Source organism: Furipterus horrens, unplaced genomic scaffold (genome assembly GCF_987537825.1).
Source record: "Furipterus horrens unplaced genomic scaffold, mFurHor1.1.pri manual_scaffold_7, whole genome shotgun sequence".
Taxonomy (NCBI): Eukaryota; Metazoa; Chordata; class Mammalia; order Chiroptera; family Furipteridae; genus Furipterus; species Furipterus horrens.
In genome coordinates, this window is record NW_028327177.1 from 140,206,740 (window position 1) to 140,217,959 (window position 11,220).

Below are 11,220 nucleotides of genomic sequence, written 5' to 3' on the forward strand. Positions count from 1 at the left end.
CCCTGAGAACAATGACCACTCTTTTTGGCCGAGAAGGGGAGCTCATGAAAGGAGCATTTCTTTGGATGCCTGAGAGCTTTGTGGCAGCCCCGCCTGCGTGAGATGAACTGCAGTTTCTTCCTGCCTCGAGTGGGTGTTCCCCGGCTGTGAATGGACCCCTTGTGAACACAGCACACCGCGAAATGTGGGTTGGCAAGGGACAGCATCCTTGGGGGTGGGTTGTCAGAATGGCATTTGCCTAGACTCATCAACTCAAATACTTACTGAAGATACAGGCTTCTGTGTTTGGGGGAAAAATATGGACAAGGACTGAAAGGGCATGACAGTAAAAATAGGTGATGCCAGGGCTTGGGGGAGAGAGACTGATTCTGAGAGGTTACTTATTTTTTTGTTTTTGTGGGTTTTTAAAGAATTTTATTAATGGCTGTAAGTATGCTAAGCTGTCCCTTGCTTTTAGGGGGAAAAGGTCAATTTTTGTTTTTAGATGAAAACACTTAACATTATGTAAAATGCTTCATAACTCAGACTGGAAGGGTGCTAACTGGGCTAGACAGGTTGTGTTCAGAATGCCATCCTGTGGCCTTGACCTTTGTGGCAAGAGCTGTGTGCTAGTTTGAGGTTTGCATGTCTAGCAGCAGGACCACCAGTTGTCTTTCATGGGTGTGGCTCTGCTTAACTTGTCAAAGCAAAAACCCTTTGCACTTCCTTCCACCGTGGTTCTTTTCCTTATGTGGGGAGAAGGTCTTGGCCCTTTGACCTTAAGCCAGAGGCTCTTCCTGTTGACCTATGTCATTTCCCAGCCTGGCCCCGTCATGGCACTGCCCATGTGCATCATTTGCAGAAGCTGATTTTGGCCACAGAGCAGATTTGTCTCATTGCCATAGTCCATGGCTTAGACACGTGAATGTGACACAGCTCCATGGGGGCCTCTAACGCTTGATTGGAGACTCGGACTCCCATCAGAGGGACCGTTTCCTGCCTCCCTGAGCGGAGGAGACCACATAGTCGGCCTTGTCGTAGACAGCTGCAGGTTGGCCCTGCTCTGCAGCTTGGCTGAGGGGTGAGGGGAATGAAGGCTTAGGGGCCAGTGACCAGGTCTCAGGTAAGTCAGGGACGTTGCCGGGGCAGGCTGCTAGAGGCCCAAGCAGTGGGATGTCACAGGACAGCGGCCTGTGCCACTTTAAAATGGGCCACTGAGAAGATGCTCCAGTACCTCTGTGGGGGATTCAGGGAAGAGCTCAGCCTGCACCCCTGGGACTGCCCGGTGTAGAGGTGTTAGTTGGAAGGGTCACCACTAAGGCCTAAAAGGCCCTCCAGAAGGTTTGTAGTGTGAGGGAATTTTCACCAGATGCAGTTTCTTCATTATACTCCATTCCTAAGATCCTTCTTTGCTGGCTCTCCTCAGCTCACCTGCGTGACATGGCTGTGACAGTGCTCACCCTTCTTTCTGAGTTTTTTTCTGGCCATTTCTAAGTCCCACAGCTCCTGCATGGGTGAGATGCCACCTTGGGATCTGAATGCTGAAACTCAGGTCTTCCTGGTTTCAGAAGCCAAAGTTCATTGAATTAATGAGGCCCTCGTGAGAGCCAGTTCTTCAGTCTGCCGTTCATTTGTGCCTCGCTGGCTGGCTCCTGCTGTGGGCGGAGACCCGCTCTCTCTGATGCGGGCTAAGTAACGGACACACCTCTGCCCACCTGCCTCCCCTCCGGGTGGGGCAGGGTGCTGATGCGGGCTGAGAGGTGCAGGCACAGGCACTGTGTCTGCTTCCCCGCGAGTGTGCAACAGGCTGCCGTGCAGAGAGGGCGCCCGTGGCGTGGCTGGAGGGGACAGCCCAGAGCGGAGCGGGCAGGCAGTACTGGTCACCTGCTGGTGCGGACTGCGGAGTGACCCGGAGCTCCCCCCTTGGCAGTGTCCCAGTCACTGGTCATGGTGATTCACTGTGAGCATTCCGGGGCGGGCAGTCTTTAGAACTCCTTCCAGCTCTGCCCAGGTTTTGTGGTTGTGATTCTTAATGCTTTGGGGTGTACTTTATGGATCAAGATTTCTAAAATTGGTGTGTGGCTGTCTGAGATCTTATTTTCCTCCACGCTGGGCTTGCCTTCCGTCTCAGAAGCATGTCCCCTCTGAGGGTTGCTGACACTGGGAAGATTCCTGGCTTTTTTGGGGTGACCTGTGAGAGTCTCAAGTCGGGCTTCGTCCTGCAGGTTCTGCCTCCTGCAGGTGTTCCCACTGCCTGCCTGAAGGCTCCTTTCCCAGAGGGCTGCATTATCCGGCCAGCAGGCTTGGTCTCCAGCCCTCCAAGGCAGTGGTGGACTTTGGTGATGAGGGCCTGAGTGACCAGAACCCCGGGGGAGTCCCACGGCTGGGACCAGCCTGTCCCCGACAACACGTGCTGGTGCTGAGAAGCACTGCTCACAGAGCTCTGATTCCTGCCTCTCGCCTGCCATTCCAGCCTGGCAGCCCTGAGCAGTTAGCGTTGGGCGGTAACGGTGCAGCTAGGGCAGAAATATTTACGTATAAATAAACCAAAGACCCCGAGGACAGTGAGGGCCTCGGGTGCAGAAATGCCAGGCTCCAGCACATCTGTTCCCGACTAAAGAGGAGGTGAATGCTGGGGTTTGGGCTGTCACCTGTAGCAAGCCCTCCCCTCCCCCATACCTCCCAGGGTTTCAGCCCCTCCTGGCAGACAGGCCTGATCAGGCAAGCAAGTCTCTGAGGGCCCCTGGCCTTGGCCTTATTCCCCTATAGGATCCTGGCTTCCCTTCCCTGCGGTCTCCTTGTCCCTGTGATGCTTTGAGCTTCTGCTTTGGGGTATGGCCTCAGCGTGCGCTGGGTGCAAGGCCAGTTGGGAAGGAGGACCGGAGAGTGGAGCCCGCACGTGCCCTTGACCTGTTGGTGTGGCAGCCTTGCGGTGTGCCCTGGGTCCTCTCTCAGGCCACAGTGTGGGCGGGGAACCAGCACGAACAGAAGTCAGCGAGTGCCTGGCCTGTGACCGCACAAGGACGGCATCGTTTTCCTCTTCTTACAGATGAGGAAATGGGGGCCGAGGTTGGGTCAGGCCTCAACCTGTCGGGCTGTGACTCGGCCCAGGCTCCCGGAGCTGGGGCTTCCCCGTGGGTAGGCGGTTGTTACAGGGACGCGTCCTGGCTCGTCCTGGGGGCTGTGTCTTACAGAAGGGACTTTCATATCCCGCGTCACCCTCAGGCCCTGAGAGGAGAAGTGGTGCAGTTTGAAAGCTGGAGAGAATGTCTGGAGTTCCCGTGGACTGAAGGGGCTCCTGCTTTGTCACGATAGAGCAGGCGTTGCCTCCCGGAGCGTTCCCTCAACGGAGCGCCCTTGGGAGGGAGAGGCCGCCAGCGGAAGCTTTCGGGGACTGTGGAGGCTGCCAGCCCTTCAGGCATGTGCAGACTTCCAAGTTCAGGGGCTTTCCCCAAATGGCCTTGACAACGCAGGGGTGCCAGCTTGTCTGTGACTTGACTTGGCTAGGTTCCTTGTGGAACTCAGATTTATTTTGCTTTCTGTGGCCCTTGTATTAAAATGAATCATTGCCATGCAAAGCGCTGCCTGGGCCTGACGCGGCGCGCACCAAGGTGCCCAGAGATGCGTGGGTCTCAGAATGGTCAGATTAGTACCTTTGCTTCCTGTCTGAGGAGACCCAGGGCCCTGGGAACTGTCCGCTTCAGGGCTGTAGACCCAGGTCGAATACCTGTCCTGTGGCCAGGCATGGCCGGGGCTCTAGGACCCCGAGCAGCCAGAGTCCGCAGAGCGGAAGGCAGGCAGGGGTGCGGTTGAAGAATCTTGGATCTGTTGTTCTGATGCGGCTTATCTTAAACGTCTGTTAAGCTGTACGTAAACCACAGTGAAAGAATGTGCTTCAGTAATCAACACGAAGCTTCCAATTCTGCTCTTCCATCCCCCAGTTAGAAACTGAGCATTATAACTTGGTTTGGTGAAACCTGGTTTTTAAAAATGTTTATTCTTTATATTACGTGTTATGGATGTTATAATGTTACTTGGCATAGTTTAAATAAGCTTATGTCTTCCAGGGCTGGCTGTGTGGGAGCCTAGGCCAAAGAGTGGCCTGGGTTTATTCCTAAGGAGGTGTTTTACACCAGGACTGTGGCTCTTGGGGTCAGGAGCATAGGAAGTGAGCCGTGCTGGGAAGCTCAAGGGGACAGGCCTTTCTCTGTTTTAAAGTGCCCTTGTGTAGCTGGGGCAGCCCCGGAAGAGCCCTGGGCTGCCTTACTCATCTCTGCTGCTGGAACACACGGGCCTGGGCACAGGTCGCGCTGCCTGCCCGCTCAGGACTGTCCCATGGACCTGGCCAGCCAGTCGGCACCCGGCTCTGGAGCCTCTCCTGGCCTGTAGGCCCTGTTCTGTCCTCTCCACAGGTGGCTTCTCCTTGGCTGAGGTCACGCAGAGCTCCACCCAGACCCTCCTTTTTCAAGCCCTGTCTGTTCTTCCTCTGCCACGTGTGCTCCCATCCCAGTGGTAGCTGTGGCAGGGCGTGGGGTTAGGAAACATCCTTGGGTGGCCAGAGACCTGGGTCTCCCCCCTGGCTCACCTACTGTCCACCTCTGAGGACCCCAGTTTCTGCCCCCCCCCCCCCCAAAACATCTCATGCTTCCCTGACTTCTCTCTCTGGGCCTTCCATCCTTGCTTCACGCTCTTTTACAAAATGAGAGCATTCAGCATTTGTCTTATATGTTTATAGGTAGATGAGGCTGTTTGCATAGTTAACATAACTGAACTGAAAACATTCAAAGCACAGGTTTTTCACCCAAAACATTTGAAACAAGTATTTTTTATAGTTAAAAAAGATTGTAAAGCAAAAATACATTTAGTGTTTTTTTGTTTTGTTTTTTTTATGGATTTTAAAACCCTGATTTCTACAGGTATTTTACCATTTCTGGTGCTGGCAGTGGATGGTGAGTGACTTTGCAGAGGACAGGGGTTCTTAGCTGTCCATTAAGTAGATGACAGTGCACCCTACAGTGGATGGAATGTGGTACCACAAAAGAAACGCCCGTTCACAGATCCTCAGTGAACTCAGGGGCGCAAAGAGCAGTTGGTAAGGGACAGCCTCAGTGATGTTAGCTCCTGATAATGTCAGAGGTCTTGGGGGCAGGAGCGGGTGTTTCCCCAGGATGAGAGGAGTCGCAGGTGGAGCCTGGGCAAGAGGCAAGTCTGGTTTCTCTTGTCAGCTGATGGTGAGTTTTTATGGCGGCATTCCCTTGGGTTCTGGGGGTATTACCAGTCCTATGTCTCCGTGGAATCTGTGGAAAAGGACTTCCACCCTGACATAAGTCTGGGAGGTGCTGGTGGGTGGAAGAGAGGATGAACTCCTCAGGCCTGCTTCTGCGCCTGGGCTCTCCAAGGGCAGAGGAGAGCTCTGCACACCTCCCAAACTTAGTGACCGGGGAGCTCTCTTAGATGCCCCAGAGCTCCTGGGACTGCCTGTGATAAGCACACTTCTGGAATCATTGTGTCCAGTGCCTCACCCTGGGCATCAGTTTTTCTTGAGGGCTAAAGAGCAGGGCTAATGAAGACTTAAGACAACTGGCTTTATTTGCTCCCCAGAGGTGTGCCACTGTACTTGGCTGTAGCACGATGGTTGCAGCGTGAGTTGTTTGAGGGCATTGAGCTGCCCCTGTCATGCAGACCTGTGTGTGTGCCCACTTCTGGGCAAGAAAGGCACTCTAGGCCAGATACAGGGCCTGAGCAAAGTCGCGCTGTCGGTGGAGCATCAGCACGGGTCTGAGACGGGGGCGGAGAGGAGTGCTGGGCTGAGATGCTCGGACTGGGTTTGGCAGGCCCCGTGGGTGAGGTGGTGGCCAGGCACCCCACTTGGATAAAACGCACAACGTCCCTGAACCCCGTGGCACCTGTTCTTTGGCATGAGACGTGTATGAGTGTCAGCCCTGCTGTCTGCACCGTGTGGTCTTGGGTGAATCATTTGCCTTCCAAGCTAGCTCATGTGGCAGCCCAGTTTTTTGTGACAGCTCAGTGAACCCCAGAAGAGAGGAGTTGGTTCCCCCAACAGGAATTCTGAATTATACCTCAAGCCTGTCACCCACTTCAGGCTAAGCCAGTGGTTAACTATTGTGATCACTTTCAGGTTATGTAATGACAGTAGCATTTAGCTCATGCTGGTGTCTCTTCCAGGTGTCGGCTGCAGGGAAGGAGGCCTTGCCATCCTGGCTGCACTGGGACCCGCAGAGCCACACCCTGGAGGGCCTCCCCCTCGACACCGATAAGGGTGTGCATTACATCGCAGTGAGTGCTGCGCGGCTGGGCGCCAACGGGAGCCACGTCCCCCAGACCTCCAGCGTGTTCTCGATTGAGGTCTACCCTGAAGACCACAGCAAGCTGCCGTCCATGCGGGCGGCATCGCCAGACCCTGGCGAGGTGATGTCATCTGCCTGTGCTGCTGATGAGCCTGTGACTGTCCTGACGGTCATCCTGGATGCTGACCTCACCAAGATGACCCCAAAGCAAAGGATCGACCTCTTGCACAGGATGCGGAGCTTCTCAGAAGTGGAGCTGCACAGCATGAAGCTGGTGCCCGTGGTGAACAACAGGCTGTTTGACATGTCGGCCTTTATGGCCGGCCCAGGAAATGCAAAAAAGGTTGTGGAGAATGGGGCCCTGCTCTCCTGGAAGCTGGGCTGCTCCCTGAGCCAGAACAGTGTGCCTGACATTCGTGGCGTGGAGGCTCCTGCCAGGGAGGGTGCTATGTCCGCCCAGCTTGGCTACCCCGTGGTAGGTTGGCACATCGCCAATAAGAAGCCCCCTGTACCCAAACGCATCCGAAGGCAGATCCATGCCACACCCACACCTGTCACTGCCATTGGGCCCCCAACCACTGCCATTCAGGAGCCGCCATCCAGGATAGTACCCACCCCCACATCTCCAGCCATTGCTCCTCCAACAGAGACCCTGGCACCTCCAGTCAGGGATCCCGTTCCTGGGAAGCCCACGGTCACCATTCGGACTCGAGGTGCCATTATTCAGACCCCAACTCTAGGCCCTATTCAGCCCACTCGGGTGTCAGAAGCTGGCACCACGGTTCCTGGCCAGATCCGCCCAACGATGACCATTCCTGGCTATGTGGAGCCCACAGCAGTCGCTACTCCTCCCACAACGACCACCAAGAAGCCACGAGTATCCACGCCAAAACCAGCCACGCCTTCTACTGACTCCTCAACCACCACGACTCGAAGGCCAACCAAGAAGCCGCGCACACCCCGACCGGTGCCTCGGGTCACCACCAAAGCTCCCATCACCAGATTGGAAACAGCCTCCCCACCTACACGCATCCGCACCACCACCAGCGCGGTGCCCCGCGGAGGAGAACCCAACCAGCGCCCAGAGCTCAAGAACCACATTGACAAGGTGGATGCCTGGGTTGGCACCTATTTTGAGGTGAAGATCCCGTCAGACACCTTCTATGACAAGGAGGACACCACCACTGATAAGCTGAAGCTGACCCTGAAGCTTCGGGAGCAGCAGCTTGTAGGCGAGAAGTCTTGGGTACAGTTCAACAGCAACAGTCAGCTCATGTACGGCCTGCCTGACAGCAGCCACGTGGGCAAGCACGAGTATTTCATGCACGCCACAGACAAGGGGGGCCTGTCAGCTGTGGATGCCTTTGAGATCCATGTCCACAAGCGCCCGCAAGGGGACAGGGCTCCCGCGCGGTTCAAGGCCAAGTTTGTGGGTGACCCGGCACCAGTGGTGAATGACATCCACAAGAAGATTGCCCTGGTGAAGAAGCTGGCCTTCGCCTTTGGGGACCGCAACTGTAGCACCGTCACTCTGCAGAACATCACCCAGGGCTCCATCGTGGTGGAGTGGACCAATAACACACTGCCCCTGGAGCCCTGCCCCAGGGAGCAGATCACAGGGCTGAGCCGCAGGATCGCTGAGGATGACGGGAAGCCTCGGGCCGCCTTCTCGAACGCTCTGGAGCCCGACTTCAAGGCCTTGAGTGTTGCTGTGACAGGCTCTGGTAGCTGCCGGCGTCTCCAGTTTATCCCTGTGGTGCCGCCCAGCAGGGTGCCCTCAGAGGCACCGCCCACAGACGCACCCGACAGGGACCCCGAGAAGAGCAGCGAGGACGATGTCTACCTGCACACAGTCATTCCGGCCGTGGTGGTCGCGGCCATCCTGCTCATCGCTGGCATCATTGCCATGATCTGCTATCGCAAGAAGCGGAAGGGCAAGCTCACCCTTGAGGACCAGGCCACCTTCATCAAGAAGGGAGTGCCTATCATCTTTGCGGATGAGCTGGATGACTCCAAGCCCCCCCCCTCCTCCAGCATGCCGCTTATCCTTCAGGAGGAGAAAGCCCCCCTCCCCCCTCCCGAGTACCCCAACCAGAGCGTGCCCGAGACCACTCCTCTGAACCAGGACACCGTGGGAGAGTACACGCCCCTGCGGGATGAGGATCCCAATGCGCCTCCCTACCAGCCTCCCCCGCCCTTCACAGCCCCCATGGAGGGCAAGGGCTCCCGTCCCAAGAACATGACCCCATACCGGTCACCCCCTCCCTACGTCCCCCCTTAACCCACAAGCGCCTAGGTGGAGGCAGGGGTAGGGCAGGGCCCTGGAGACCACACGGTGTTGTCTGTGGAGACCAGTGGCCTGCAGACCATCGCCCACTGGGAGCCGACACCTGACCTAGCACACACTGACACACGCGGGGCCTGGACAAGCTCACCCTCTCTGGTCCTCCTAAACCCCAAAGCAGCTGGAGAGACTTTGGGGACATTTTTACTTTTATTTTTTGCCTAACAGCTTTTTGTTTGTTCATAGAAAATTCTTCGCTGCGTTTTTGATGGCTGTCTCTGAAAGCGCCGTTTGGAGTGGAGGTAGATGGGGGGAGCGAGGAACCGTGAATGAACTCGCAGGCAGTGCTGGGCGGCCTCCCGGCTCGCTGCGTTTTGCCTTTAACACTAACTGTACTGTTTTTTCTATTCACGTGTGTCTAGCTGCAGGATGTAACATGGAAAACAGTAGCTAAAGATTAAATTCAAAGGAGACTTTCTTAAGGTTAAGTTTTTACATTTAATCTGCTGTTTACCTAAACTTGTATGTATAATTTTGGGGTGGGTATGGGAAATTGCTTTGCTAAAAATAAGCTCCCAGGGTGTTTCAAACCTAGAGAAGACCAAGGGACAGTATTTTTTATCAAAGGAATCCTATTTTTTCACACTACGTAAACTTGGTTGCTCTGGTACCCCAGAGCCTGATTAGGGGGCCTCCCGGCCCTGGCTCAAGGGCCGGGGCCCTGGTGCTGGGCTTGCTCTCCCGCTGTAGCCAGGGGCTGGAAGCTGGAGGGGCCTCTCGGGCCGTGGACATTCGCACCCCACCCCATGCATGCTAGCGGCTACCACCAAGGGGTCTTCATTTCCATGGAAAGGAGACTCCACGAGGCAGTGGGCCATGGCCCCCAACCTAGGTGCTCCAGGGTGGGCCAGCTGCTCATGGGGGTACCTGGGGAGGTCGAGGGACTCGACCACATCAGCCTAGTTTCTTTTACTCTTTTGTTTTTCCCTCCTAAAAGGAATATCATGGTTTTTGAAACACTCAGTGGAGGACATTTTGGTGAAGATGCAATATTTTTATGTCATGTGATGCTCTTTCCTCACTTGACCTTGGCCACATTGTCCCAACAGTCCACAGCCCCCCACCCTCACCCCCCCGACCCACCCCACCCTCTTCTCTGGCGCTCCAGTCCCAGACCTGGGGCCTGAATGGCTGGGAAGGTCTGGTGGCTGGGGAGGAGTGCCAGCAATAGTTCATAGTAAAAAATCTGTGGGCTCTCAAAGCTAATTTTTTACTAAAGTTTTTATACAGCCTCAAATTGTTTTATTAAAAAAAGATTAAAAACGGTGATGCTTACAGCAGTTTGTACAAGCTCTTAGTGTTGATTCCATGGAACTGATGGCTTTGATCATGTTTATTCTCCCCCATCCCCCCTTTTTCCTAATGGTTTAAATTCTGGAATTACACTGGGGCTTCTTTGGCCTTTTTTAGCAGAACGTCCGTCCATCCATCTGCATCTCTGTCCCCATGACTCAGGGGCGTCCCCTCTGCTCTGATTCTCCTCCTTTGGAAGAAACCATTTGAGCATGACTTTTCTTGATGTCTGAGAGTTATTTGGGGTACCTTTTAGGGAGGAATGCCTTTTGCAATAATGTGACCGAGGGTAGGTGGGTGGACCCAGGCTCCCTTTGCACACCAGGCAGCCACTTCTAAGCCATATAGACCTTTTTGCAGAGGATTCAGTGTGCTGCCTCCGGAGGGGAGGGCCGGTCAGAGGGGAGGGGTCTCCACCCTGCCCTCCAGAGGGCCTTGCCCCTTGCCCCTGCTCCCACCGGGCCCAGCCTCTCCCTTCCCTGCCCAGCCCCCAGTGGGAACTTGAGTGGGCAGTGCCCTGGTGGGGGGAGCATGTAGATGAAGGCTCATTGGGCCTCTTGAGGACTGGGCCTTGTGCCTCCAAGCCCTGATCCAAGCCAGAGTTTCCTCAGTGCTCCAGAGTTAGGAGCACAAGTGGGATCTGACCTGGTGAGATTATTTTTGATGACCTCATCGAAAAATAAACAATTCCCAGTGTTCCAGGTGAGGGCCCTGAAAGGCCTTCCAAACAGCTCAGTTGCTCCTAGCAACCCCACCATGGGGCACTGCCATGCAGAGATGTGGCTGGCCCAGAATGGCCTGTTGCCATAGCAACTGGAGGCGCTGGGGCAGTGAACAGAATAACAACAGCAACAATGCCCTTGCAGGCAGCCCCCTCCCCTGAGTGTGGGCTGGCGATGGCCGTTGGACTCTGTGAGACAGCTGATCTCACATTCAAATGTCCACCAACCACTGACGTGTTTTTATTTCCTTCTATATGATTTTAAGATGTGTTTTCTGCATTCTGTATAGAAACATATCAAACTAAATAAAAGCAGTGTCTTTATTACAATGCCATTGCCTCTGAGCATCTATTTCTCCGGCCTCTACACATTCTAGGACATGAGGAGCAGGGGGAGGAAGATGGGACCCAGGCAGACCCAGTCGGAGGTGGCCTTTGAGCAGTTCACTTGAGGGCCTCTGTAGCCTTTCCATTTGTGCCCTTGGGGGCGGGGGTGTGCTCCAGAGCTTCCGCCAACACTGAGCCCTCCTTAGTGCTGCTGCTTGAGTACACAAGTCTCAGTTTCCTCACTGGAG

At 55.1% G+C, this 11,220-nt stretch overlaps 1 protein-coding gene across 4 annotated transcripts in view; it reads left to right on the forward strand.

The window, feature by feature from the left end:
* Positions 1 to 9,073, forward strand: part of DAG1 (dystroglycan 1) — a 45,300-nt gene extending 36,227 nt beyond the window's left edge. For all 4 annotated transcript variants that reach the window (XM_090284752.1, XM_090284750.1, XM_090284751.1 and 1 more), the window contains one exon: positions 6,166 to 9,073. In XM_090284752.1, the coding sequence (XP_090140878.1) occupies positions 6,166 to 8,568 (2,403 nt within the window). In that variant the 3' untranslated portion in view covers positions 8,569 to 9,073. The remainder of the gene's footprint in view (positions 1 to 6,165) is intronic.
* The last annotated feature ends 2,147 nt before the right edge of the window (positions 9,074 to 11,220 follow it).